Raw genomic sequence first — 27898 nt, forward strand, 5'->3', positions numbered from 1 at the left:
TCTGCCTTTTTCTCTCCCCCTCCCAGTTTTTAATTTATGGCAGCTACTTTGCATTCATAGCTGGGATTTTCTTGATCAGAAGCATTTGCATGCTTGTCTCAAGCACATGCAAAAGGAAAATAGCAAGATCTTGCAAAGAGCATCTGAACCACGCTGAACATGAATCAAAAGAGCAGATTGTAACTGGCTATACGACATGGCTGTAGGGGTCAGGCAGGCAGGCTCACATGGCCAGGCCCTCGTGGGAGAAGAGTTCCTACTGCAGCATGCAGGGAACAGCAGTGCAAGATGAATCTACCACACAGCCCTGAAAAGCTACGCTGAATCATATAGCACTTCATTGCAACATATGCCAGCTAAGAGATCACCATAATGGCACTGTGCCAAGAAGAAAAGATAAGCTGCTTTAGATTCTTATTTACTTGCCTATAAATAGCTTAACAGCAGTGATCTATACACAAGAACAGAGGAACCACCTGGGCATCCCACTGTACATAATGGCAAAGATCAGAGATCACCCTGCCTTGCTTGTTCTAGCTCTTGTATACAGTGTTGGCAAGCTGCTTCCATGACCATTTGCTCATGCGTGTGGGTGAAGGGTCTATCCCCCCCTTTGCACATACCTTGTTCTGAACCAAGGAAGAAGGGATTGTGTTTCATCATTATATTCTTTCCTACCTAATAACATGGTTTAACCCCAGCTGGCAACTAAGCACCACACAGCCACTCGCTCAGTCCCCCTACTCCCCCACAGTGGGATGGGGGAGAGAAACGGAAGTGTAAAAGTGAGAAAACTCATGGGTTGAGATAAAGACAGTATAACAGGTAAAGCAAAAGCCGCCTGCACAAGCAAAGCAAAACAAGGAATTCATTCATCACTTCCCATGGGCAGGCAGGTGTTCAGCCATCTCCAGGAAAGCAGGGCTCCATCATACGTAATAGTTACTTGGGAAGACAAACGCCACCACTCCGAATGTCCCCCCTTTCCTTCTTCTTCCCCCAGCTTTATATGCTGAGCATGACATCCTATGGTCTGGACTATCCCTTGGGTCAGTCGGGGTCAGCTGTCCCGGCTGTGTCCCCTCCCGACTCCTTGTGCCCCCCCAGCCTGCTCGCTGGTGGGGTGGGGTGAGAAGCAGAAAAGGCCTCAGCTCTGTGTGAGCACTGCTCAGCAGTAACGAAAACATCCCTGTCTTATCAACACTGTTTTCAGCACAAATCCAAAACATAGCCCCATACTAGCTACTGTGAAGAAAAGTAACTCTATCCCAGACAAAACCAGCACACCTAACTACAGGCAATTCGTGACAGACTCCTCCCTTCTAATTTAAAAGCCCACATCAGAAGCGGGCCTTTTGCATACAACAGAGCGGAAGAGCAGGGTTTGCACAACCTATCTGAGAAGGTTCACTAAAACACTGCTAAGCCACAGTTGTTGCTGGGCCCGCATTTGAAAACTGCAACCTAAACACTGTACTTGTATCCCAAGCACAAATACAGGCTGGGTGATGAGTGGACTCAGAGCAGCCCTGCAGAGACAGACGTGGGGTTGTTGGTTGACAAGAAGCTCAACATGACCTGGCAATGTGCGTTTGCAGTCCAGAAAGCCAACCTATCCAAAAGAAGCGTGACCAGCAGGCCGAGGGAGGTGATTCTCCCCCTCTACCCCACTCCCATGAGATCCCACCTGGAGTACTGCGTTCAGCTCCAGGGCCCCCAACATCGCAAGGACATGGACCTGTTGCAGCAAGTCCAGAGGAGAGCCACAAAGATGATGAGAGGGCTGGAGCACCTCTCCTATGAATACAGGCTGAGAGAGTTGGGGTTGTTCAGCCTGGAGAAGAGGAGGCTCCAGGGAGACCTTATAGCAGCCTTCCAGTACCTAAAGGGGGCCTACGAGAAAGCTGGAGAGGGACATTTTACAAGGGCATGTAGTGATAGGACAAGGGGTAATGGCTTTAAACTGAAAGAGGGTAGATTTAGATGAGATGTAAGGAAGAAGTTCTTTACTGTGAGGGGGGTGAGGCACTGGAACCGGTTGCCCAGAGAGGCTGTGGATGCCCCATCCCTGGCAGTGTTCAAGGCCAGGTTGGATGGGGCTTTGAGCAGCCTGGTCTGGTGGAAGGTGTCCCTGCCCATGGCAGGGGGCTTGGAGCTAGATGATCTTTAAGGTCCCTTCCAACCCAAACTACTCTATGATTCTGTGATTCTACTGAGTCCATAGCAACATCAGCCCAGAAGGGAAAAACTTCAGAGTCAAAACAAAATGCAAGGGCCCCACTCTTTTCCTTGTGCTTCCAGTAAAATTAAATTCAGGACTGAGAGTCTTGCAGTTTCAACAGGAAAAGAGAAAAAAAGTCAAAGGGATTGAGTAGTATAGACTAAAACCAGAGAAGTACATTGTGGAGAAATGTGGCTGGTTCTGCACAGGAAAATTCCAGATTAACACGAATATCCAAGACGACTTATAACTGAAACAGAAAGCTAGCATCATGTCTGCTTCTGAGTGCCAAATGAGGGAGGTCCCCTGGTCTTTGCCAAGGATTTGGCAGGGTCAGCATCTCTGAATTTATCAAGAAGCTTCAAGTCCTACAGCTAATTCAGTCCAGCACAAAGGACAGTTAGTCCAGGAGAAGAAAAAAGAGCCTGTAAGTGAGTTTGCATAGCGAATGCCCAATTTAATACAAATTATATCCATATGTTAAAGTTACTTCTGTACTGCTGTTTGCTTCTAGCTTCCAATACCTACATCTAACTAATAAAAATAGAAAATGCTTAGCATTTACAGAATAATATTTTTCCTGTAGAGACATAAGCTATCATTTGTACAGACATATGTGCTTTTCATACAATTGTCACATACTGCAACTAGACAAACTGCCCAGAGGCGAGAGCAGGCAGGAGAGAAGCAATTTGTTTCAAGTCACAAGAAGAATCGGTAAGATTTGACCAAATGAACCCAGCTCATTTTCTAGGCCTTTTGTTTACTCTTGTGCATTGTGTGGACATTCTCTATTGTAAACTGGCTCTAAGCAGAACAGCTTAACCAATGCAGTTGTAAAAGTGGGACATGTACTTAGTTTGCAGTAAACAGTAAATATCTTTTATTACTGCAGAACTGAGGGCATGATATTCCTGCCTGAAGAAACAGTGACAAAGTCCAGCAGAGCAAGGACTATTTTGTTTTACTTTTCCTTGTGAGTAGGAAACTTCTCTTGAGGCATTTAGTTAAAGAACTAGGTGCCAGTCCTGGACTAGAAGCTAACTAGAGTTTGTGTTTAAACGAAAAAGAGAAACTTGGTATTTCCAGCTTCACAGTCTCCAACTGCCTTTGGTACAGCAATTTAAAGATTTCTCACTATGTATCATCAGACAAAAGGAAAGGAATCAGCAACATGTGAAAACTCTTGCTATTATAAAAAAATAATGGCAGCAAAGGAACGAAGCAGAAACACACACACACACACCCTATTCCTGTTCTCTCAAATTTCCAAAAGAAAGATTCTGAGTTTGGGAGTTGAGGCGAGCATTTGCGGGGTGGGGGTGGGGTGGAGGAGAAATAGGGAACGAAGGGGGCAGCTCTTACGACTGTTAGGAAGGACATGACACGTTGGAGGCGGAAACAACAGCAAGAGAAAGGTATGGTCTTATGTTACCATGGGTTTTCAGCTGCAAATCAGTATTAACCCAGCAATCGATTAGAGATTTCATCCAAAATAGTCAGACGCACACATGTACCTACCTGTTCACATACGTACACACACACTTTTTGGAGAGGAGATAGCTGAGGCTTGGCAGGTTATGAGCAAGGCTGGAAACACAGGCTTTAGTTCTGCAGGAAAAGGAAACTGAACAAATCCACCTCTCCTTGCAGCTTTTAGTATTAAGTGCTTATGTCTCTCCCAGCATGCTATAGGATTCCAAGTAAATATGAAAATCCAGAGCTGAGCACATCGCTCCCCATAGCTACAACCCCCTCCAAGTACAACACTAACTACCTTTGAAACTTTACTGGGTTTGGGCACAAGTCTTCCATGAAGACACAGACCAGCAAGCTGATAAGGCCAGGTCTGGCCAACAACACAGCGAACAAATTGTATCTTTGTATTCAAAGCAAACTTGCTTAATAACCAAGCACTCTGGGTTACCAGAGAAATGCTAGTCAGCAGGCACTTTTCAGCAGGCCAGTAGACGTACCCAGCAGCATCTTCCCCATGGTTCTTCTCCTTTCTTGGAAGCCATTGGTAAAGAAAGAGAATGAAATGCAGAGGCAAGCCTGGCTTCTCCAAACACTTGCCTGCCTGGCCGCACTACACGCTTGAAGCGGTGCGAGAGCTTTCCATACCTGTAGAACAAGGCCAGGCTCTGTCCAGCTCACAAAGCTGCTCTGGGCAGCACGTGGGGCCCCTCCTGTCAGGGCCACAGCGTTTGCTCCCAGTGTCAACACACATCCCGCCAACAGGCTGCAGGGTCAACTCCATCCGCTGGTGAACCTTGGAAGACGTAGGGAGTCCAGTCTAAAAAAAATGGGTAAAGGAAAGCAAAGCAGCAGCATTTCTCTGAAGCAGTTCTGGTTTGATTTTTTTAGCTTAAAAAGTCGATTTAGAAGCTCCCTATCTTCTCGTCCATTTGCCCTTAAGTGACAGATCGGTCCTTATATAGAAGTAATTCCTGGCCAACTAACAGTATGAAGAATTCTATGCCCTACCTCCCCGGGCCCCCAGCAAAGGGACAGTCAGAAGAGACCTGCGAGCCCAGAGGCTGCTGCGCTATGCACAGGGGACGCTCAGTGTCAGCCCAGACTGTAAAATGGGTGCTGTGTCTTATCCACGAATCGGAGACCAGAGCTTTTAAAGGTATTTATTAACACAAAAATGCAATCAAGTGATTGCTTTCTTGCCACGTAAGTTTTTATTAATCATTAGCTACTGCGAGTCTTAAAGCTTTATCTTAAAATTAGAACTCAGTTTGCTGACAAAGCCTGTAAAGGAGAAAGCTTCCCCTGCAATCTTCATGGACAAGTTCTGCAAGCAAGAAGAGCTGTGATAAGTTGTTATTACTATGATTTAAATTCTGTTAACATTTCCTCATGTTTAGAAAGAACTTTTAGGAAACAAAAAGACACAGAAATTTCTTACTACCTCCAGTCCTAAAGGGTGGTTTCTGACTTCTCTTCTACAAGACAGAAGGTCATCCTAGGAGGAAACTGCACGTGAATCCACAACAAATGCACCACAGCCACAGCTTTGACAGGTAATTAATTACCTTCAGAGTTATTTGGAAGTGTGCTGACCACTCAACTGCTCAGTGCGTTTGGAAGTGATGCAAGATTTATGCTGATGTTATTGATCAGTCCAGGGTTTAATATATCTTTATTTTGAAAAGGTAACAGATATCAAAAGATCTCAAAGCAGATCTAGAGTTAAGGATCATACAGGCTATATTTTATATACAATGATTTGTAAGAGAAAGATGATAATCAGAGGCAAACATTTAAAATCAAGTTTCAAGGTTAGGGCTGGTTTTTGTAACATTCCTCTGAGGTCACAGGAATACTGCTTTAATAACATACTATTTATGGTAAGTTTTAATAAATACAGTCTCACAGTGCAAGTAGAAGCACTTTTGAAAAAGTGCCTACTACAAGATGGAATTCAACAACTTAAATAGCTTGTTACAGCTTGATTAAACATCACTCAGTGCTTTGCTTTCATTCTCTTATGTTTCAGAACATTCTTGTTTTACTTGTTTTCTGGAAACAGCGGAACTGACTTTCTAAGGCAAAACAAGTAAAATAAGCTTAAAAAACCCAAATCTCTATACTTCTTTTTGCTGCCAACTACAGTGAAGATACAAGTCTCATTCTTTTCCTTTTGATCATCACTTTCAAAAGTGAAGTCAAGATTTCTCTTTTCTAAGTCTGAGCAGGTACCATGAGCAGATAGTTTCTGCATCTTTCTTTACCCAGTCAAATGACTGGAGTGCAAGAAATATGATGAGTATTAAAGCATTTTGTAGACACCGAGCTCACAACGGGTTGTGACCTGGCTGGTGGCTTTCATTGTCTGCAAAAAGGCTTGCACTTCTATCGTTCCACTTGGTGCTCAGGCTGCAAATCAACAGAAAAAAACCTCCTTGACCATGCTGAGAACAAGCTTTAATCACACAGTTTGCCCACTCATTTATTCGGAAATGAGACTGTAATGGAACTTTATTCTTCTGCTAAGATACATCCACTCATTTCTAAGTACATCATTAAGAACAACCTTTGATAGATGATACAGAGACTGGAGGTTACCACCACCAATGCACCTTGATCCGAGTTGTTCATTTACAAGCTGCATCCGTGATCACTGGCAGGTTTAAGTGAGAGAAACATTAGCTGAAGTAGGGCTAGTTAAAAAGTAAACTTGCAAATGAATTTTCACCAACTATGAAGAGCATCTTTTAAAATTCCTGGTGTGTTCATTTCTTCACTACCTTTTTTTTTTAGGTAGACTATGGATTGCTGGAAGAGAGCCACAGGCCACAGCTGGATTTATCCCACACTGATCATCTGTGCAAATGGATTTTTCTCCACAATGAGGCCATCAGAACCTTTTCTCACTCCTTATCTAACTGGACCAGAAAAAAACCTAACGATTGAAGAGGTATGTAACTATTCTCTTAAGTAATAATTAATATGCTTAAAGCATTAAGTCCTACAGCAATAACTGAAGGGGAGATGAAGTGTTCAATAATACAGGTATATTTATCTAGAGACTCATATTTAAGATGCTTCTGGAAGAGTAAGGTGTCACCTCTTTCGCAAAAGGTCAAAACTTTAAAGTCTCCACATTCCTAGGACTTTTAAACTACTTTGGTGGCTGTTTAAGAAATTGATATTTTCAGCAAAATCAGGCCAGCTAGCTCCTCTCTCCACCTAGAACCCCAGAGGAGGGGCAACACTAAGATTTATTTAACCTTATCATGGAATTGATTACACTGACAGGGACATAGTGATTGCAAATCATAAGAAAACCAAGCAGACTTCCCCTTATGAGCTGTTAGATTATTACCTACGTTACAGGGCTGTTTTATGCATTCATTAACCTGTGGACGTCAGATTCACTTTCGAAAAAGTTCTGGTTCTTTTTTTGACAAAAGCACGCACTGCAGGTTTCCTTGCTTTGCTCCTCTGTTCAGCACTGGCTGCTTCAGGAGTACGCTTCCCAACAAAAGGGGACATAGTTAACAAGTGGCTGAGTCATGGAGCCAATGGTATAATTAGAAAACATAAACTTGCTACACCCACATACAGCTAATATGAAGAACAGTCATTCCTGAAGTGCAGTAGCAAATGTTAAGGCAGAAGCTGCTAGCATAGTGTGAACCCAAGGTTTCTTCTGAAAAAATGTATTTGTGGTTTGGGTTGTTGGGATTTTTTTCCCCTCTTTTTAATTTTTTTTTTAACCACAAAGGGAAATAATCTGTCTTACATGAAATTACACAAATAGCATGACAGGATGCCTTAGTTCTGATTCCAGCAAGAATCCTTAACTCAAAAGAAAGTGGAGTATAGATATTGGCTCTTTCAGTCAAACCCACCTCTGGTAAGCTAATTCTATAAGTTTCAGTCAAACACTTAAAAATTCTAATTATAGTTCAGAGAAACAAAAGAAGTCACCCAGAAAGATATAGTGAACCTGCTGCTCATCATGCAACTCACTCCAGTACAAGTTCAGAAGTATGAAGATAACCACCTACTGTTGTTCCTACAGCATTTGAAACAATTCCTTTCTAATCCAATTGCTTAAGCAGAGAACAAGTGATCATGAACAGATACCCCAGCAGGTCCAGCAATTACTGTCTAAGACCTCCCCAAAACAGGCAACTTGCACATCACAGAGTGAACTTTTCCTATGAGTGTATCTAAAAGAAGCCTCCCCTCCAGCTGTAGTCAAGCTGCCTGGACAAGCACTGAGCTTTGGTGGTGACAGTAAACAGCACCTTCCAAACTGAATAGAGATCAGATTTAGAAAAAGAAAAAGAATTTCTTTTCAGAGCATCTATGCATTGAAGGCCAACTGAAACTTACCAAAATACTGTTCCATCAATACTTGCTTACTTCTTACACATTACATTTGAATAAAACATAGAAGGTGAAGATAACATAGTAACAGCTACCCACTCACTATGTGTAGTTCCAGTTCCTCATCACAAGAGGCATATACTTTTTTTTTTCCTAATTCTGACAAAGGAAAGAGGTGACCAAAGATATACAATGACTCGCATAAAAGTTAAAACTAAATAGGCATTCATTTTCAGCTACTGTGGGGAATAGGATTTGACGCTGGATAGGCTTTCCTCTGACACAAACAGTCACAACTGCTTTAAACAGCTGCACATCAAAATCTACCTTATTCATAAGCCTTTACCAGAAATATTTTTTAAGCCAATCTACCTCTTTATGTAGTGGAGCCTAGCATCACTATCTTCACCTTTTCAGGAGTACATTTACAGTTTTGTAATTCAAGGCAGTTTAACTCTGCACAATTCACACAATTCAATGCCTCCTGTCACCACAACTACGTTTCTTCAATACCATCATCAAAAAGCTTCAAAGTCAACATTTAAAATGTATTTTTAAAAAAAAATCTCTTTTATTCTTTCCTAGGTTACCAACCAGATTTTCCCAGTTTGGACATACTCCTACCTTGCACTCCTTTTCCCAGTCTTCCTGATTACAGACTACGTGCGCTACAAGCCCGTCCTCCTCCTCCAGGGCGTCAGCTTCATCGTCACGTGGCTCTTGCTCCTCTTCGCACACGGAGTGGTGGCCATGCAGGCGGTGGAATTCTTCTACGGGATGGTGACAGCCACCGAGGTCGCCTATTACGCCTACATCTACAGTGTCGTCAGCACCGATCACTATCAGAGAGTGACGAGCTATTGCAGAAGTATCACTCTTGTTGCAGCCACCGTTGCGGCCGTGCTGGGACAGCTGCTGGTTTCCTTAGCAGATGTATCCTACTTTCACCTTAACGCCATTACTTTGGCTTCCGTGTCCCTGGCATTTGTTTGTTCCTTTTTTCTCCCAATGCCCCAAAAGAGTATGTTCTTCCACAGGAAAGATGTCACAGAAACTCTCCCAGGACCAGATAAAGTGGTGGCTACAGTCGGCTCCGACAGGCCAGCGAGCTGCCAAGAGGACAACAGCTCTGTATCTGCTGACAGGGGACCAGCACCTGAACCGCAGGCTGATAATCCCAAGCCCCAGAATCACAAGCTCAGTGTACTGGTGCAGCTGAGCAAGGACCTGAGGGCTTGCTACAGCTCTAGGAAACTTCTGTACTGGTCCCTGTGGTGGGCTCTGGCTACAGCAGGCTTTAACCAGGTTCTGAATTATATCCAAGTGCTGTGGGACTTCAAAGCCCCCTCTCACAGCTCTGCAGTGTACAATGGAGCTGTTGAAGCAATAGCAACTATTTTAGGTAAGTAAAAGATCATTATCAACTACTTCTAACCCATCCTGTGCCGATGGCATTCTTCAGCAAAGTCTTTGGTGCCTTTCTGTTCATCTTCTATGAGGACCAAGGTCAACCGCAACAGCCTCCAATATGTAACACCCAAACAAGCAGTGTGCAAAGCATGTTTTTACTGTACAACTTTCAGTGGGGTCTTCAAAAATCATCTTAAAAAAAATATATAGATATAAGCTTTTCCTTCTTAGGGGAGCCTCATTCCACCAAAGTGTTTTAAGGGTTTAAGTTCACAGCTCTGTTTAGACCATGAATTTAACTCCAAGTAAGCAGTTCAAAAACCCTGTGCAATGACACCTTGCCCACTGCTCCCTCAAATACACCTTAAGCTAGGTGGTTTAAGAATTAAAAGAGCATATTGACAGATACACTGGTTTAGATTGTCTGTTTAGACAGTGGATTTAAAGATGATTTCAGGATGAGTGCTCCTGAACAAATATTCAGTGACTGCATCTGTATCCTGATCAATGAGTTTGCTTCTGGATACAATATACAAGGAGAGGCTAAGAGCTATAATTGTTAACACTGAGAAAACAAGGGATGTTGTTAATGTGCATAAAGGCTTGAAGGGAAGGAGTAGAGGATGGAGCCAGACTCTCCGCAGTGGTACCGAGTGACAGGACAAGAGGCAAGGTGCACAAATTTAAACAAAGTTCCACTTAAACATACAAGAACATTTTTATTGTAAAGGTGATTTAACACTGGAACAGGTTGGCCAGAGGTGTGGACTCTCCACCCTTGGAGATGTTCAATACCTAGACACCATCCTGAGCAGCTTGCTCTAGTTCACCCTGCAGGGCTAGGCAATCTCCAGAGGTCTCGTCCAACCTCAGCCATTCTGATTCTCACTATGTTACTTGGTCCATCCAAATGACATTCCTCTTTGGGCACAAAACAGAAGGCCCATGGGTAAAGTGCAACTTCATTTGAATAGCTGTACAGTACCAATGGAGCCCCATTTTCAAGCTCACATTTACATAGCTATATCTTCTCCTTCATACCAGGAGCCTTATCTCACATTTCTACAGGGAACTGTGTTTACTCTTCCTCCCTGCAATCAGCATGAAAATGCATTTTACTGAAGGTACTCCAAAACTTCTCAGGCTACTCGTTTGAGCAGTATTCCCAAGGGCTTTCTTGCTTTTACGCTCTCTGGCACTGGATACTATTTCAGGGTACAGAAAGCACTCACACTACTAGAAACATCTGGTTATAGCAGTGATGGACCAAAGGAGTAGGCCTGCTATGATTTTCTGAATTCTGATGAAGAGCACATACAGCCAGCAAATGAAGTCCAATTTTGCACTAGTGTGCTAGCCTGCCTGAAAACATCTGGGCAACTAGTAGTCTCTGGACTCTGATAGCTCACCACTGTATAACCTGCCTGAACCAGACTTCTCTTTGCATTTGAGCTACTAACCTCAGCATATCATGTTTCAAAGAGCTTTCATAAATCTACAGGAGCCTCTGTGCTAAAGGAGCATTAAAAAATGCCATAGCTGGATGACCTTCTTAAAGTAGCAGAAGTATTTATCCAGAATTGAGATGGGGAGAAAAGTAAGCCTCATCATTGTTGCAGAGATTAAAAAAAAAAAAAAAAAAAAAAATCAAGGCACTGGAGTTTGTTATACCATATTACAGTCAAGAAAGGGTTTTTACTGTATGTGATTGTCAATAAGGCATTGAGAAATGCAGTTCTTAAGATTTTTCACCAGAAACTGAAAAGATGCTTTCATAAAAAAAAAAAAAAAAAAAAAGAAAGCATGAAAGAGTACAACCGATTTTCATTCCATAAAGATCTTTACATGAAGGAATTAAACTCCATTATGCATACTTTGGCAGAAAATGCTTGGTAGGATTGTTTTTCTCTTTGCTCACAGATGTCAAAAAATGGGAGTAACAACAATAGACTGTACACTGCTGCCTCCAGCCTTAGGCATGAGGCATTTTCTCAGAGTACTTGTCTGCAAAGGCTCTGTAAGCAAGGAGAAAAAAACCCAAACAGACAGAAGACTCCCACACCACTAACAGAAAATATAAACCACACCATTATCAAAGCCCATTGTGACCATAACAGCCTCAAGAGCTTTTGGCATGATCCATTTACACAGTTATGCAACAGTTCTGAAGGGATGATGATGTTTCAGAGTTTTAATTATTTTTAAATTTTTAGGCTCAGCAACTTCCATGGCAGTTGGATACATCAAAGTAAACTGGGATCTTTCTGGAGAACTGGCTTTGGGAATTTTCTCTGCAATGGATGCCGGTTCTCTATTTCTCATGCACTTTACTGACAACATCTGGGCATGTTATGCTGGTTACCTTGTGTTTAAAGCATGCTACATGCTCCTTATAACAATAGCAACGTAAGTATAATACACAACTGCTCTAATTAAACTGATGTAAATCAGTAAGTGTCACATTTTTAAATTTATCAAAATTTTACCAAAGTTTCCCTAGAAATAAGATTTTTAAATAGGTCATGGCAGCAGCACATATTTCTAGCTTGTATAAAACTATGCTTAAAATTATATGACATAACCATTACAATAGGTTACTCCAAGTCAGAAACTACCTTATTCTGCACTTAGCTGTTCAATGGTCTCTGTACAAGTATTCTCTAAATGATCAAATGAATATACACAGGTCTTTATTTAGCAAATATACCATTTACTTATTTGAGTGGATAAGTAGGATGCATAGAAGTTAAATAGCCAAGATTGAAAAGGCTTTATCCTTTGAAGAAACCCCTGTGCACATTAAATTGTTCCCAAACTTCCTCCCATAAGTAAATTGCAAATGTCCTTGTTCTCCATAGTTTAGTTAACCTGTACATTCATTTTCAGGTTTCAGATTGCTGTCAATCTAAGCATGCAGCGTTACGCTTTGATGTTTGGCTTCAACAACTTTGTTGCACTGGTGATTCAGACAATTTTAACTGTTGTTGTAGTAGACTCAAAAGGCCTGGGACTGGATATCAGCACCCAGGTAAGCTACATTACTCACACTGCCCTCAGTTCTGAAAGAGGGTTCCACTCCAAGATTAGCCTCTGGGAAGATACTAGGTAATGTGCTAGCTTAGGACAGTTACCCGCTTGAAAAACAAGTTCATTTAAAGTGAACTGGCAGTAGCTACTACAACCTATTTGTCCTCTAGTCCTGCTAATTTTGCATTTCTGCAATAACTTTAAGAATATTTTCATAGAGCAAAAGGGAAAGGCCACCACCTATTACTCAGGGTTTTTTGGTTTTTTTTATTTAAAGGCTTACGATTCATAAGTTTATTGTCAGAATACCCTAAACAGAAACAGGAAGCAAGCTGAAAGGCAATCTATGGATCTGTTACTAGGGTAATTCTAAGTTACACAGTTTCACTGGATGCACCTTTAAGTTACTGTAATTCTGAAAATGAACTAATCTCATGATTCCCCATTAAATTTCTAAATTTAAAGTTTAAACTTATATAGTGAATGAGGTCCAAGTCTCTAGCTTTCATCTTTTCAGAGAAGAGCCAGAAAGTGCAGGGCAGCTGTCCTCCTCCCTTATTGAGGTGGGGCGGGAAAGCACATAAGAGTATTCTCTCCCCCTCCTTTCACAACTGCAGACTTCTACAGTATGAAGTCAAGCAGCCAGACTTCTTGAATCCTTTCAAGATGGCATCATTTTGGGGCACAGCTGACAGGGAAGGGAAAGCAGCAGTGGAGGGACACCCCTTAAGTTACTACCTAACAGGAAAAGCAGTTTTTTTAACTCTTCATCCTCCTTCTTCCCCACCTCCATTTCCCAGTTTCTCATTTATAGCAGCTACTTCACATTCATAGCTGGAATTTTCCTGATCAGAAGCATATACACCATTATGTCCATCAAATGCAGAAATACTAGTGTAGCTAGTGAAAGCATTGATCATTAACAATGGAGACAAAAAGAATGGTTGCAAGCAACAGTGCAGAAGGCTGCACCATCTGAACAATGAATTAGGAGAAACAACGTTCAATCAAGCAAGACAGTCAACAGTGAAACAGGCTGTTTATGAGCCTACAGCATAAAGAGCTTTGTCAACAGGATGACGCATTTCACCCGTTTCCTTCATCAGTAGTTTAATACCAAACAATCCTCAATCAATCTTCAATTTCAACTCAAATTTAGTGATCTGACCCCAAAACTTCGATTAATGCCACAAGCAAGTACATACAGTACCTCGCAACAGAGGAGCTTAGAGAACACAACCTCTGAACTTTCACTTCTACCAAGTATTTCAATTAAATGCAATTTAGTCATAGACATAAGATCTTCAAACACTCCTAGGGAATCTCAAGAAGCAGTTGCCCCAGAGCAGCTAGATGACCTGTTGGAAAGCTTGCCACAGAAGCGTTTTGAAAACTTAAGACTTCTTCAACTGGAAGTTGTGACATGCATTTTTAAAGCAAGTTAACAAATAGCAATAAACCAGTTTTTACCAAAAGATGCTACTTCTGTATGTTCAAAGGTAGATTACTACAATGCTGTATAGCACAGCAATACTGCCACTTCAATTTACAAATGGCCAAATGCAGTCATTTTGGATTCCACACAGACAATGCACTCCTCAGAAATCTGAAGTTACAGGACTGTAAGGAAAACGTCGTTATATAGATAAGCTGCTACTGATGCAGTGACAGCTTTACTGTGAGTTTGTTGGAGATGTACAAATAAAACACACTAACCTTCCCTTTGAGTGTCTGTCTTGATAAGCATATGCATTGATTATGTCTGACAACTGCCGTGACCCACACACACTTATCTTTGGAAGCAAAAAAACTCCTAAACTTCTTATTTTTAATTCATGGGGAGACACTTCAATTTCTATACAAGGCAGTCTTACTGAAATAACACAACTAAAACTTTAGCTATAACTAAAGCTAATTAGGGAATGTTCTTTCAACTGTGTTCAATAATGTCCACTTTGGAGTCAACTGTATCAGACAGCAGCAAATTCCGTTGTGTTCCTTTACCACAACTTACAGATTTGCCAGGAGTCCTAGGTAACTGATGTTTCCCCCAACTCAGCTCACAAGAAAGTAAAAATCACTAATTCCTTTAAAAACATACCTTTAAAAGCTGCTTGAACTTGCCTTTATGCCCCAGTTAAGTTTTCCCTTCAAGAGAGCAGAATACTTGCACCATATTTATAGTTCTCTTTCAGGAATTCCAACTAAATTTGGTCCTTTTCAAATTAATTTCTTGCCTCAGCATTTGTTTCAAACACAGTGCTTGGGATTTTACAGCCATTAAATAACTTTGAACTGCAGTACCTGGGCATCACATCTGCCTTGTAGAACTCAGGATGTACTTCTTACAGCATCTTCATACACATGTAAGAGCTGACATATTAGGAGTAAAAGTATTAATCTAGAAGGTCTCCAAATTAATTTTTGGTATAAGAGAGCTAAAGTTATCATCAAGTGAAGTGCTTTGATGCTAAAGCAGAAGAGGATTTTGAAAAGCTAGTGGAAGTATAGCTTTTTTGGCAACTACGCTAGTTGCGTGAGCAATTGCGTGAACAACTGCAGACATTTCTAAGACAAAAATGTTTACAATCATGGGTGAAGAATTAATTTTGTAAATACAGCTATTTTAAAAATCCAATCAACAAGACAGCTGTGGTGTCAGTTTCTGCTCAATGTAAAGGAGACTCAAAACAATACAAGATCTTCAGCTACTTGTCTGGAGTTTGACAAACTTAAAATTAGTGAACATACACTAAACAGATGCGGTTGTGTACAGTACAAGTTGCCAACCTTTAATCTGCATTCAAACTAGTTATGAAAAACAAGGTATTCCACTATTTCTGCAACATAATCTAAAGGTGCATGCCTTGCATACTTAAATGAATTTCAGCATCTCTTAGCAGTAATCAGCTTCACTTGGATCAGAACAATTTCGATAGATTCTGATCTCATTAGCCTCTGCCCAAAGCTTAATTTACATCAGTTTAGGTGGAGAGCACAGGATTGTTCCCCTTCCACAAAGCTGTTCGTCTCCTTGATAAGACATCTGGTTGATTTGGTCCAGTTCCCTGCAATAAGCCTATTTAAGTGTTCCACAATTCCTTCTGAACCCTTGCAGTTCCCCACTCCCTACTGCATTTATGTGTTACTATCCCAAAACAGGTGAGGTCAACAACAGGGAAGAACTCTAGCCATTTATACTATGCTAGAAAACAGTGGTGAGCACAAGGGCATCACTAACATCTTGGAAACCCTCAACTGCTGGGGATTTGTTTAATGACTTCCCAGAGAATCTTAGGAATTAAACTATACACCATAGTCTATCCAGCAGTCTTCATCAGAAAGAAAAGACAGGCTTCAAGTCTGTTTTAACTTTAAATATGCCAACAGGACAAACCCAGAGATTTAAGTAGGCAATGCTACTATAAGCAGCTTGTATAAGCTGCATGTGCCCTGCTTTGGGATCTCCAAAGCTCCAAAAAAAGAAGGTAAGGTACAGAAATTACTACCCTCCTATAGGCAGGCAATGGAAGTCAAAAGCACTGGCATAAGAGGGTTTTTACAAGCAGTGGTCAAGTCTTTCAGCTCCCCTAGAAATAAGCAGATGTAATTGACTGCCTGAATGTTACAAGTGAAACGTCTTACATTCAAGAATTTTCACATTTGTCTCAAAATGGGCTTGCACATCCTTTTCTCAAAAAACAATCTGACATTATTTATTCCTGTTATCTTGAAAGCTTTTAGAATTTTATTCTCTAGCTGGTCAGAAACCTTTTTTTTTAAGCTTGCAGTTTATGTATTCACGATATATTTACATTATCTGCTTATTTCCAGTATTACACTTGAACTTAAGCCAAGTTATCTCTGTGTTTAAATCACCATCACCAACTACTGATTCAGAGTTACATTTTTCTTGAACCTTTTCTTACTATTACAGACTAGACAAGCCAGACAAGTTTTTTTTCCCCTGTACAAATTCCATTCTAGTATGGCAGGAAACATTCCAGTAACTAAAAAAAAAATCTGTTACTTTAATATTCCACAGGAGGTCTAATATATATCAATTTTTTATTAAAAAGAGTGCTATTACGTCTGTGGTACCTTGGCCTGCTATTACACATGCTGTTCTGATCACAACTAAGTCTTCTTCTAAGACAGTCATTAGCTATCCATAATTACATGTTTTTTGCAGCTAACCATTTCTCAACTAACTACCCTCCTCCATGCTTCCAGTGTCCTTCATTACACAGCTACTCTGCCAAAATAATCCAAGTTCACTTAACATTTTCTTGTTCAATAGATCACTTCACTTGAGCTACAACAGCAAGCTTCATCACAAGGACATGAAGAAACATACCCAAGTGAGGCACATGAAAATGTTAAGCTTAACTCACCTTTAAGCACATTGCTTTTGATAACTCATCTGTGTATGAGACTCACAATATGTACATTTTAACCCAATAAAATGTTACTGCACAGAAATAATGCTACACAATTGTTTTTTTTTCTAATATTTATTTTTTTCACCTGCAAACTGTAGCAAAACATGATCAGCTTTATTATGCAGACAGGTATCCCTCTACCATTAGAGATTTAGGCATGTATAAATAGAAGAGCTCTTAGGAAAGGAAAACATTTTGAGAAATGAACAAACCTTCAATTTAACTTCATGACTTCCAATACCAATGGTTAAAATGATGTAGCTCATTCATTCCAAGAGATACAACAGCACCTTAAAGTGGCTGATCTATTTCCCAGTAACATTTTTCACATAACAATGTGTTAAAGTTACAAATACTGATATGCACAAATAGCTATTTTCTAAGAAAAATATGTACAGTACTGCAGCATAATGAATGTGGTATCTGCAATAACTTATTAGCCAATTTTAATATACATGATACCGCTACTTTTTACCTGCCAGTTCACAGGTTCAAGGATGTTACCACAGCCCTCTGTTTTGCACGTTATTATCTGGTGGGGGGTTGATTTTCTTGGGTTTTGTGTATTAATTTTTTTTTTTTAATTTTTTAAAAGGTACACAATGCAGGCTTTTATTTTTACTTCTTTTGTGTTTAAAGCTAATATCAGTGAAACAAGACAACAGTGCAAGAGGCGCAGAGATGTTATGTGACCACATAAGAGTTCTTTTGGGTAAAGTGTCTATAAGGCTATAAGAAAGGATTGGTTGATGAGCTTCCTGTTGGAAATTGTCCCGTTGGTGCACCAGCCTGGGGGAAAACAAAGAAAAATAAGACAAATCTTTTAAGATTTTTTTTTTTTCCATACTGTAAATCATAAATGCAGGATATATAACAAAGAAAACAACCTATTAGGAAATATTTCTGTCTTATGTTGCAGTCTTTTTTTTTTTTTTCCTATGGTTCTCTGAAATTACACTACTATAAGAGCATGGTATACAAGTACCCCTGTTTTGATTTGAACAACCTTACAAATGCCATGTCACCATAATACTGAATTGCATTTAGGAGATTCACATGCTGCCTTCCCTTATTTGAAGAAAAAAAAAAAAAAAAAAAATCTTTGTGTGTCTCTAAATTGTTACAGATTATGCCTCTTCAGACATACAGAAGTTAATATCATGCAACAACTCACTTACCATAAAAGGGTTACTAGATACTCCAACAGCTGCAACTTGTCCAAAAGGAGTTACTACAGGCTTTGCCTGTCCAAATGCAGCAAAACCTGCTCCTTGGAAAGATAAGTGAAAAATATTAATAATAGTAACCAATCTTAAAAGGGTTCTTTGCTGCAGCTCCCACACAAAAATAAGTGGAAGCTTGAACTGCACAGTCAGCAGGATTGATCCTACTTAAACACTATCAGGAACATAACCATAAAAAAAATACGGCTCAGCTTTTTGTTTGTTTTCAACTGCTCGGAACTAATCCATTTCCATTTTCTACATATGCACTTTTTTCAATGTTATTTTATCATTTAAATTTATGAGAGAAAGTACTTTCCAACTTTCTTTTGCTTGTGTTCTATGAAGTTAGAGAAAGTGTTATAATCCGTTGCAGACACTCCAAAAATGAAGACAAAACAATCCTGCTTGCATAAAAACCCTTTAAGCGTGGGAATACTTATAATTTTAGTATCAGATTATGGTAAAATTTCAGTTATGTCACTGCACACAGCCAAGTCACAAAGCTCAACCACAGAGCCAAAACAGTGTGGGAGCCCCTCATCAATATTATTATCAAGTTCATATAGAAATAAACATGCACCCATTATTGCTAACATAAACACAGATCATTTTCTCCATGTTTCCAATTTAAACAAGATTATCTAAAACATAGAGACCTACCATTTGGCTGCTGAGCAAAAGCAGTCTGTTGAGGGAAAGCTGCCTGGGTTGGGAACGTGGGCTGCTGGAAGTTGCCACTAAAACTAGTAGGAAGACTGTAGGAAGCAGGAGTTCCAAATCCTGCAGGCATGCTCATAGATGCAGTACCAAATGTTGCTGCTGGTAGGCAAAAAAATAACATTAAATTACTTGTAAGAAATCACTTTTTTCATGAGAGAAATCATTATAATGCCATGTTAAGAAAAGTCTCCTAATGCCTCAGTGACCATACAAAAGCTAGGTTCAACTTCTACAGCCACTGATTTACTAGCTTGGATCACCACCAACTGGGTGCATAATTTACTTTTGCACTTTAAAAATGAATGGAATAATTTAAAATTTACTAGATCCAGCACATTCAGATATATTTTCTGAAAAGGAAATAATTTTTTTTTTTATGTTCTCTACATTATCATATACTTTTCCCAGAGTTTTTCTGGTAAAAGTCTACGCATCAGAAGCAAGCACTTTCAGGCAGCATAAGCCCCTCTGTTTTTCTCCTTCTGAGAAAAGCATGAAAGGATCTTCCTACTCCAAGCTGCATCACAGGAAGTTACAAGTCAAAAAAAAAAATCATCATAAGGGATACATGCATCCCCTCTCTCTTCATCCCATCCTTAATATCACTTTAAAGGAAATTCTCACCATGCACATTGTTTGCACACAAAGTTCCTATTGCAAACGCTCTTACTGTTCAGGTAAGACTTAAAACAAACAAAAAAACCCCAAAACTTTTCATCTGATTCTCTGCTGAACATTTCAAGAACAGAACACATGGCTTGTGTAATTCCATGTGCCTTCAGCAAATAAATGGGAGCACATCAAGTTCAAAAATGTAGTAACAAAACCATTATTCAGTCTTTTGGGAGTTACTCTTGAAAGGAGAAGCGTATAGAAGTTTTTTTGGTACAAATGCAGACACCAGGCATTTTACTCCTGTTAAACATTAGACACAACTTTTCTTTTGAAATGTTTTAAGTTAGATTTTATGCAAGCTCAACTGTTTAAATATATATTTAATGAATATAGCGTAATTATCAGTTGAAAAATTTACCCCAAAAGTATTCAAGGGCAAGACATTATACACACATGAATTGTTGACAAAGTACACGCAAAACTAATGTACTAACACTGTTCTCAAGTTACAGTTAGCAGAGAAGCTATTCAAGAGGAAAACTTGCCAAAACAGCAAACAAAAACACAACAAAATGAGCAGTGACTTGGGATATCCCAAAAGGCATCAAGCTACTGTTGGTAGAAACTTCAAGAGTCACTCAACTTGTTACCATTATGTTGTGACCATGGAGGATATCAATAATGGTTTTGTTTTAGTTGCTTAATAGGTTGTCTATGTATGCTCTTCTCTCCCTTTGCCCAGTTGCCAAATACCCACACCCACAACCACTCCATTTTAAAAAACAGAAAGTCTTCCGAAATTCTATGTGCAGAGAACCAGATAGCTATCAATAAGCTTTTACAAGCAAGAACAATTAGCCACAAGAAACTTGATACCAAATGTGGCCACCTACCAAAATGAGCCTGAGGAAATATGTGAGAGTGCATTGCTCCCGAGAGGCCTTATGGAAGCCACAAAGAGACCAGACAATGTCAAATCATTTATACACTCTTGAACAGTCATTTCTTAGTTATATATATCTACAGAAATATACACACATATATTTACCAAACAATTCATCCGTAGCATGACCAGCAATAGATTAAGCTAAGAAAACCATTAGAAATAAACGCTACAAAACAGATCTCCCATATAATAAACAGCAAAGTTCATGCAGAAAGAAAGCTTAGCATAAACAGACAAGCTACAAGTTTACACCCTGCACTGAAAGGGGTAGAATATTATCTTCACTTATAGTCATTATCTCTGTCACCTAGTACGTAACATCAGTATAGGTGCCAATGGGTTGGAATGTCTGCAAGCCAAGGATAGCAGTTTAGAAGGTGGAAGGATAGAGTTGCCATATTCAAATTTATCTAAAGAGGCTACAAGTTCTTAACAATGATGCAAAACAGCACAGTTAAGAATGAGATTAAAATAAGGAAAAAGATATTTTGGGCATTAAATAGCTGAACAAGCTTAACTGCATAATATCTCAAAAGGGACTGAAAACAGAATTCATTTTAGCAGATGAATTTGATCAATTCAGTTTTAACTCAGCCTGATCAGTTTAATTCAACCTACTTAAAACTAGAGGCAAAGCACGACTCAATGTTAAAATGCATACATCAGCAGATTTAAATCTGTGGAAGTCCAGTTAATAGATAAAAGTGCCAGAATTTAGCAGTGTCTGGAAAGCAAAATTAGCATAATCTAGCAGTCATCTAAATCCAAGTTCAGTGTTTTGAAGAAAAGTACAAGTTTGCTTTTTTAAAAAGTGATTAAGTTTTTGTCTATGGAATTAGGATTCTACAGAATCCTCCCCCAGAAAATTAATGTAATTCATGAGTGTAAAGATTATATTTAAACATATGCTTTACTGTTACAAAAGAGGAAAAATAAAGGACACCACCAATGTACAGAATAAGTAGACTGGCACGGAGCTAACAGCCTTGTCTCCCCTGGTTCTAGCTCCAGCTCTTTGGTTTTGAGGGCTTTCATGACTTTGAAATAAAGAAATTAAAAAAGCAAGTGTACTAGCTTTGCAGCAGGGCTTTCAAGATCCCCGATTTCAGAGCAAACTCCTGTGAAGCGTGCTTCAAAGCCAACGTTATAGTCTTGGAAGGTACCCAACTGGTAATACACAGACTACAAATAGCTTAGGTAGTATTAGAAGATCTTAAACGGATCATTTTGACATTTTTCATGGCCACCATTTGAAATCCTAGGATTGGGCCAGAAACAGGAAATTAATGTCCTCAGCCCAATAAAAAACATCACTTATCCCCCCCCCAAAAAAAAGTTGATTCCTGCAGCCTATTCATAAATATTGTTCTCTACATTGAACAAACACACAACATGTCAAATAGACTAGAGACAGATAATACAGAAAATCTTTAAGGAACAAATTACACAGCTATGAAAAAAAAAGAATCAATGCAAGTCTTGAAAGAAAGTTTCTCAAACACTTGGTGGTTTTTTCCTAACCTGTTGCTCCTCGGCTATTGGTCTGGAATGGATTTGTTGAAGGTGCCACTGGGGCAACAGGGGCAGCTACAAATGGATTTGTGGAAGGTGTTGCTGAAAGATTAAAAACATTTAATAAATAGTCTTTTAAAAATAGCCAATCTGACTCACATTTAAGTTTATACAGCTTTTATACAGAGATACTTAAATATCTAAAGTTACATGAAAAATTAGGAGTTGATAATAAAATGTTTAATTTGAAATGCATCACAACAACTGTACTTTTTTGGCATCCTTTAGTAACTTCAATATCACTAGTGCCGAAGTATAGCACTATCAACTAAAAATTAGTAAGATGTTTGCTTACAGTCCACAAAAGGTGTTAGTAACACATACCTCCAAATGGAGCAGGCACACTCGAAGATGCAGGCTGTGTCTGTGCAGTAGCAGCCACAGGTACTGTTCCAAAAGCATTGCTGAAAATAATTCATACATTCAGTGAAGTCAAATTGCTTGTTTAACAATTAAATACAACTTACAATTATTGTTAGCATGTAAAAGAATAGTAGAGGAATGCTTATGTGCAGTTTGCAAACTGCAATATAACTCACTGATGCCACGGTCAGGGACTATAACTAGTGCTGAGCAATGAAAAATCATCTCCACCAACAGCAGGAGAAAGAATATTGAACAGAGGCCATCAGCATAAATGTTGCAAAGCAGAAACTTTAGGGGCACTTGCAATATCAAGCACAGCTATAACAGGTGTTTGGTATTTATTACTTCAATGATCTAAAAAGTGGTTGGCATCATTTACATAATAAATATCTGCGTAATTTTTTTGCCAGGGATGATGCTGTGATTTTCAGTATACATGCAAATATTCTGTGTAGGGAAGTGTTACCATCTAACAGGTTTAGCATGTAATGACTAGAAAGGTACAGGGAACATTCTGCTGACAGAAAGTATTCTTAATTTTATCTTATAATATACTATTAGACAGTTGCACTATTATTTAAAACAAAGGATGCAGTTTCAGTAGTACCACTAAACTCATTCAACATTTCACCATTTAGAGAAGAATTAAAACCAGATTTGAGATACAACTGTGAGCTACTTCTCTGCATATTGCTGAAGTCAATATAGAAAGCCAGCTAATTCTAACAAAGTACCTGCTAACGTTACTGGTTGAAGTATATGCATTACTAGAGGTTGCTGTGGAGCTGAACACGCTGTCTAATTCTGCTAGAGCCGCATACTTGTCTGAAGATACACTTGACTGATTTGGGGTTGACAATGCAGGACCTGCTGATGCTGACACTACTGTACTGAAGCCACTTCCTTGCTCACTGCCACCTAGAAAGAAAAAAAAACAGATTAAAAATTATGACCATGGTTTCACTTTCTGCCCTGCCAACACTGAGAACTAAATGAAAGTTACTGGACAGTTTAAGTTTTAGACTTAAAAATTAAATATCCATTAGGGCATACAGGAAAAAAAAAAGTTTAACAAGCCATTAGCCATCAGCAAAGTGTCATGCTGCTTCTGTAGGTATCCTGCAGCTCCAAAGAGCCTCTGGTTTCCCTGGAAAATGACAACTCAGTACTACCATCACCTTCAACTAGAAAATTTAACAAAACACATACCCTCAAATAATCCATTTCAGAACACAGCTCTATATTACAAACCAACACAAGTTTTTATATACCATTTGAGAAGAAATAAAGTTACAGAATAACTAGTTTTTTCTCCTTAACTTAAAATCAACTAAATCCAAGTATCACTGCTACTAGTTTATAAAAAACTAAAGCCAAATCTTTTTGTGGCAGAGAGGTAGGAAAGCTACTCTGGCAGTTCTCTGTAACAACTGTAGCTCTCCATTCAAGAGCCTTCGCTATAGGCTTTAGCACAAATATAAAATATATACTTATACATTTTCATCATTGCAGTAATAATTATTTAGATATTTCCACTTAGAGTTATTCATCTTGATAGGAAGAATATTCCCAAAAAGCAGTCTTCTGATGACATCCTTTTGGAGTGATGTTAGTCTTAAAACTTACACCTTGCACATTAAGGTACACTGATGTGAAATGCTACTGGTACCTTAAAGAAAGGACATTTTGAAATACAGTTACTATTTTGACAAGCACAACCATCCTTGTGGTAAGCATACACATGTGGAATAAGCACATCAAAGAATAAAGTTTAATACCTTGCCCTGCACTGAAGATATTATCTAAATTAGCAAGAGCTGCGTATTTGTCAGCTGACTGGAGATTCGGTTTATTCACTGCAGCTTTACTGGCTGCAGTTGCTGTTGTGCTGCTCTGAGAAGCATTGAAGGCTCCAAAATCAGCACTGGAGGATTTGGGGAAGTTATCAAAGTGAGCAAAGTTAGCATTCACTGATCCAGCACTTCCACCTGTAACAAATGAAGTGAAACATAATCAACACTCCGAAGGTAGAGAAAGTTCTTCCAACTGTAACTGATGACAAAATAATCCCACCTCTTTGTAGTTACATGAAGCAACATGTTCCCCCGCCCCATCCCGCACGTTTAAGACCCTTTCCCATTTCCTTCAAAGTTACATTGGGTCATCAGAAAAAATAATTTTTTATGTTTTTCAGTCGGCAGATCAGGGATGAAAAATCCCCAAACTTCAACAGCTTAAATCACAATCATAATTTGATCTTGAAAAAACTATATGCTATTTATTAGCTGTTAAAGTAATTTCAACAGTAATATTTTGCTAGAAAAATAAGTATTTTTCTGAATCTTTAATATTCAAAATACAGAAGCTTCATTTTCCTGTCATGTGTGTCTAATGAATAGCTACTCTTTGCATTTACTTAATGGTACAATGTTTAACCATTTCAGATGTCAGGCATCATTCTAAGCAAAAAACAGTGCCTAGAAGTCCAAAAGTAGTATGATTTCATGCCAAGGTTTAGTGAGATAGTTTGGTTCTCTATTCTTGGATTTTTAGACTACATCCAATCAGGAAAGAGGTGAGGGGGAAGACACAACACAGCTCTTTTTATACCAAGTTTCCACTGATGTCAGAGATACATAAATCAATTTTAAAAATCTGACTTGGGCCCACACAACTGAACTTCAGTTCAAATATGAAACCATGAGCTTCCATCTCTTCAGTGTCCAGAAAATTTAATCTAAGCAGGTCACATACTTGAATTTAAATGAGTTGTTTCATTAAGTGTATCACATTTTGTAACAGTTGGTTGAGGATTCCACTCCTACTACAGAACACACAACTTTCTAATAGCATAATCAATAAGTTAAAACATATGCAACAGTAGGAATGAAAATGCTATACTACAATGGCATAAAATGAAGCAAGCTGAGTTTTCCACTGCGTGGAACTTACTGTGTACAGCCTGGAGAGGAAAAGCTGAAGTAAATTCACCAAAACTGCAGCTAGATGAAAGCGTTCTGAACGCTGGACAGCCAGAAATTGTGTGTGGGTTAAAGTTAACATAAGAAGGGAGAAAGAAAATTTGAAAAAAAGTTTAAAACGACACCACACTCAAAAGAAAAAAAAAAAAAAAGGAAAAGAAAGTCAGTCAGCCAAAGATCTAGACAAACAGCAAGTGTAAGCTCAAGCAGAAGTTCTAAAGCATGATCAACTTAAAGGAAAGCAAAATAAATCTTAGCAATAGGCTCTACACATGAAGTCAAACATACTGAAGTGTGTGCATATGTTATACATCCGCATAGACACACTTTTTTTTGGTACTGCGATGTGCTTTTGGGTCTACTGAAACACTTCTCTTACAAGATAAAGAGTCAATTCATTATTTATCAAAAGCAGCATGGTTTAATCTTTTCATAGTTATTTCAGGTGTAGAGCTAACAAACACATAGTGCCATAAATCAGACTTCTGAGTAGCATTAGGAAAAAAAATAAAATCAACACCAAACAGAAGGAATTCATTTTGAGTTTCCCCAGAGCTTCAGGTGGCTTGATTGCATTAAAGCAGGCAGATGCAAGAAATAAACTCAACTTAAGTACCTTCCAACATAAAGGTAAGGATTATTTCAATTAAGTATTAATCAAAAGTTCTAGGAGTTCTACCTGTATTTTGGGGCTGAAAAGAAGACTGACTTGCTGTGGGGAAACTTCCAAAATTACTCGAGCCACTAGACTGTCCAAATGCATCAAAGTTTGCAAAACCTGCATTTGCAGAGTTCTGCGCTGTAAATTGCAAAGGAACAAAACATGTTAATGGATATGGGAAATAAACACAAAAACAGATGTATTAACTGAATTCATGGTCATGACAGCCTCCAAGGGTTACGCCCTGCCTTGTAATTTCTTTTTACATGAAAAAATTATACATGATATTCTACAACTGAAAGTTGTCTTTGAACAAGCTTTCACAAATGACCTTCACAGAGCTGTACCAGTTAATGCTACTTCCCTCCTCCTCACACATGCTACTACTCACAACTGCATGACCAGATGAAGTCGAGTTCAGCTTAACCCTAGAGTGTTTGCAGTGGTGGCTGGTCAGGGAAAAACAGCCAAAAAGTACAGAATACTAGATGTATACCTGTAGAACCCAAACCAGGTATCATTTTAAGTGCTAGCTTCCAAAACTAGAATTTTTGTACTAACTGAACACTTCTTTGGGAATAAAAGTTAGAAAGTATCCTTGCAACATACTGAAAATTTGAATTCCTCATATACAAAGTGCTTCCTCCTTGGGTGAATTTAGTTTGGCATCAGTTGAATAGTTTTGGCTAGGTTTATAAATTCACTTCACTGGAAAATTCAGTTTTTACAAAACTAAATCAGAGTACAGAAATATGGAAAATCAATACCAATGTCAAGAAGATAGCATTCATAGAGTGTATCCACAAAATAAAATCCAAGGAAATTTCAAATAGAATTTCAGGTTTCGCCTTCCTTTTGTGCCATACTATAGGAGAAAATAAAAGTTAACACCCTTCTAATTTCAAACAGCTGGACATTCAAGCATCTATAGATTCAAGAGGAATTGTGTGTCTAACTGATAAGGTCCACAGGAAGTCTTAAACACTGTTATAAGCAATGAGTAAGGGAAAAAGTGTTTTTAATCAAATGCAAAACAAACCTGTATATATAGGTAACTTGAGTTACTATCTAAAGAAAGCCCACAAAACACCTTCTAGAATAACAGATGCAATACATTATATTTTTGGGTCAGGATTTCTTTATTCAGGGGGGATTTTGCAGATTAAGTACATACAAAACCAATAAGTTATGCTGGTTGTTTAAGTACTGTTACTTAATAGCCAGATAACGCTCATAAAAAGTTGCATTATTTCACTTAAATTCTATTTACAAAGCATCTGTACTACAGATTTATAAACTAAAAGGACATTTTTATACTCACTACTGTATTCCTCAATGCTACTAATATAAATGAAAGTGCAAGTATTTCCCTTCACAGGGGACACTGTGAGAGAGGGTGAGGTTTGACTCTACTTGATACCACTTTTTATTAGAAGTGAGCATGCACATTGGGTTTACATGGCATGGTTTCGGTAGCGGGGGGCTGCAGGGGTGGCCCCTGTGAGAAAAGATCAGAAGCTGCCCTCATTTCTGACAGCCAGTTTCAGCTGGCTCCAAAACAAACCTGCTGCTGCCCAAAGCTGAGCCCAGCAGCAATGACAGTGGCACCTCTGTGGCAGCATATTTAAGAAAGGGTAAAAAGACACTGTGCAGCAGCTGTGAGAGAGAGGAGTGAGAACATGTGAGACAAACAGCCCTGCAGACCCCCAGGTCAGTGAAGAAGGAGGTGGAAGAGGTGCTCCAGGCGCCGGAGCAGAGATTCCCCTGCAGCCCCTGGGGAAGACCATGGTGAGGCAGGCTGTCCCCCTGCAGCCCAGGGAGGTCCACGGTGGAGCAGATATCCACCTGCAGCCTGGGGAAG

At 39.2% G+C, this 27898-nt stretch overlaps 3 protein-coding genes across 15 annotated transcripts in view; 2 read left to right on the plus strand and 1 right to left on the minus strand.

Moving 5' to 3' along the window:
* LOC115346934 (thiamine transporter 2-like) overlaps window positions 1–6599 on the plus strand; it is a 20889-nt gene extending 14290 nt beyond the window's left edge. For 3 of the 4 annotated variants that reach the window (XM_030027603.1, XM_030027601.2, XM_030027602.2), the window contains one exon: window positions 27–759. In XM_030027603.1, the coding sequence (XP_029883463.1) occupies window positions 27–206 (180 nt within the window). In that variant the 3' untranslated portion in view covers window positions 207–759. Of the gene's footprint in view, window positions 1–26; window positions 760–5182; window positions 5254–6493 lie in introns of those variants that run through there. The other variant, XM_030027604.2, reaches the window with a different exon arrangement.
* Window positions 6472–16989, plus strand: SLC19A3 (solute carrier family 19 member 3). Of its 2 annotated transcripts, none has more exons than XM_030027605.1 (5): window positions 6472–6650; window positions 8657–9473; window positions 11695–11887; window positions 12368–12509; window positions 16809–16989. In XM_030027605.1, exons 1-5 carry the CDS (start codon window positions 6501–6503, stop codon window positions 16962–16964), a joined length of 1458 nt encoding a protein of 485 aa, XP_029883465.1. In that variant the 5' UTR covers window positions 6472–6500; the 3' UTR covers window positions 16965–16989. The 2 variants fall into 2 exon arrangements, with proteins under 2 accessions (XP_029883465.1, XP_029883466.1); XM_030027606.2 differs by lacking the exon at window positions 16809–16989 and adding an exon at window positions 13309–14228 and having other exon boundaries at window positions 6500–6650.
* Window positions 16990–17003: 14 nt separating this feature from the next.
* The window catches only part of AGFG1 (ArfGAP with FG repeats 1), a 37317-nt gene continuing 26422 nt past the window's right edge, over window positions 17004–27898 (minus strand). The window contains exons 6-15 of one of the 9 annotated variants that reach the window (XM_030027592.2): window positions 26056–26175; window positions 25348–25419; window positions 24174–24383; window positions 23130–23313; window positions 22354–22433; window positions 21979–22071; window positions 20405–20452; window positions 18837–18992; window positions 18129–18220; window positions 17004–17739 (exon numbers count right to left, since the gene is read on the minus strand). In XM_030027592.2, the coding sequence (XP_029883452.1) occupies window positions 17680–17739; window positions 18129–18220; window positions 18837–18992; window positions 20405–20452; window positions 21979–22071; window positions 22354–22433; window positions 23130–23313; window positions 24174–24383; window positions 25348–25419; window positions 26056–26175 (1115 nt within the window). In that variant the 3' untranslated portion in view covers window positions 17004–17679. Of the gene's footprint in view, window positions 17740–18128; window positions 18221–18836; window positions 18996–20404; window positions 20453–21978; window positions 22072–22353; window positions 22434–23129; window positions 23314–24173; window positions 24384–25347; window positions 25420–26055; window positions 26176–27898 lie in introns of all 9 variants that reach the window. The other 8 variants (XM_030027591.1, XM_030027597.2, XM_030027595.2 and 5 more) reach the window with 8 other exon arrangements.

The sequence above is a fragment of the Aquila chrysaetos genome, chromosome 10, assembly GCF_900496995.4.
Source record: "Aquila chrysaetos chrysaetos chromosome 10, bAquChr1.4, whole genome shotgun sequence".
NCBI lineage: Eukaryota > Metazoa > Chordata > Aves > Accipitriformes > Accipitridae > Aquila > Aquila chrysaetos.

Bases quoted from the DNA above. Each gene is read 5' to 3' on its own strand.
- SLC19A3 (XM_030027605.1), top strand. From the start codon at position 6,501: ATGGATTGCTGGAAGAGAGCCACAGGCCACAGCTGGATTTATCCCACA. The intron at 11,888-12,367 runs GTAAGTATAATA...ATTCATTTTCAG, and splicing joins CTCCTTATAACAATAGCAAC to GTTTCAGATTGCTGTCAATC. The intron at 12,510-16,808 runs GTAAGCTACATT...CTTGTTCAATAG, and splicing joins GACTGGATATCAGCACCCAG to ATCACTTCACTTGAGCTACA.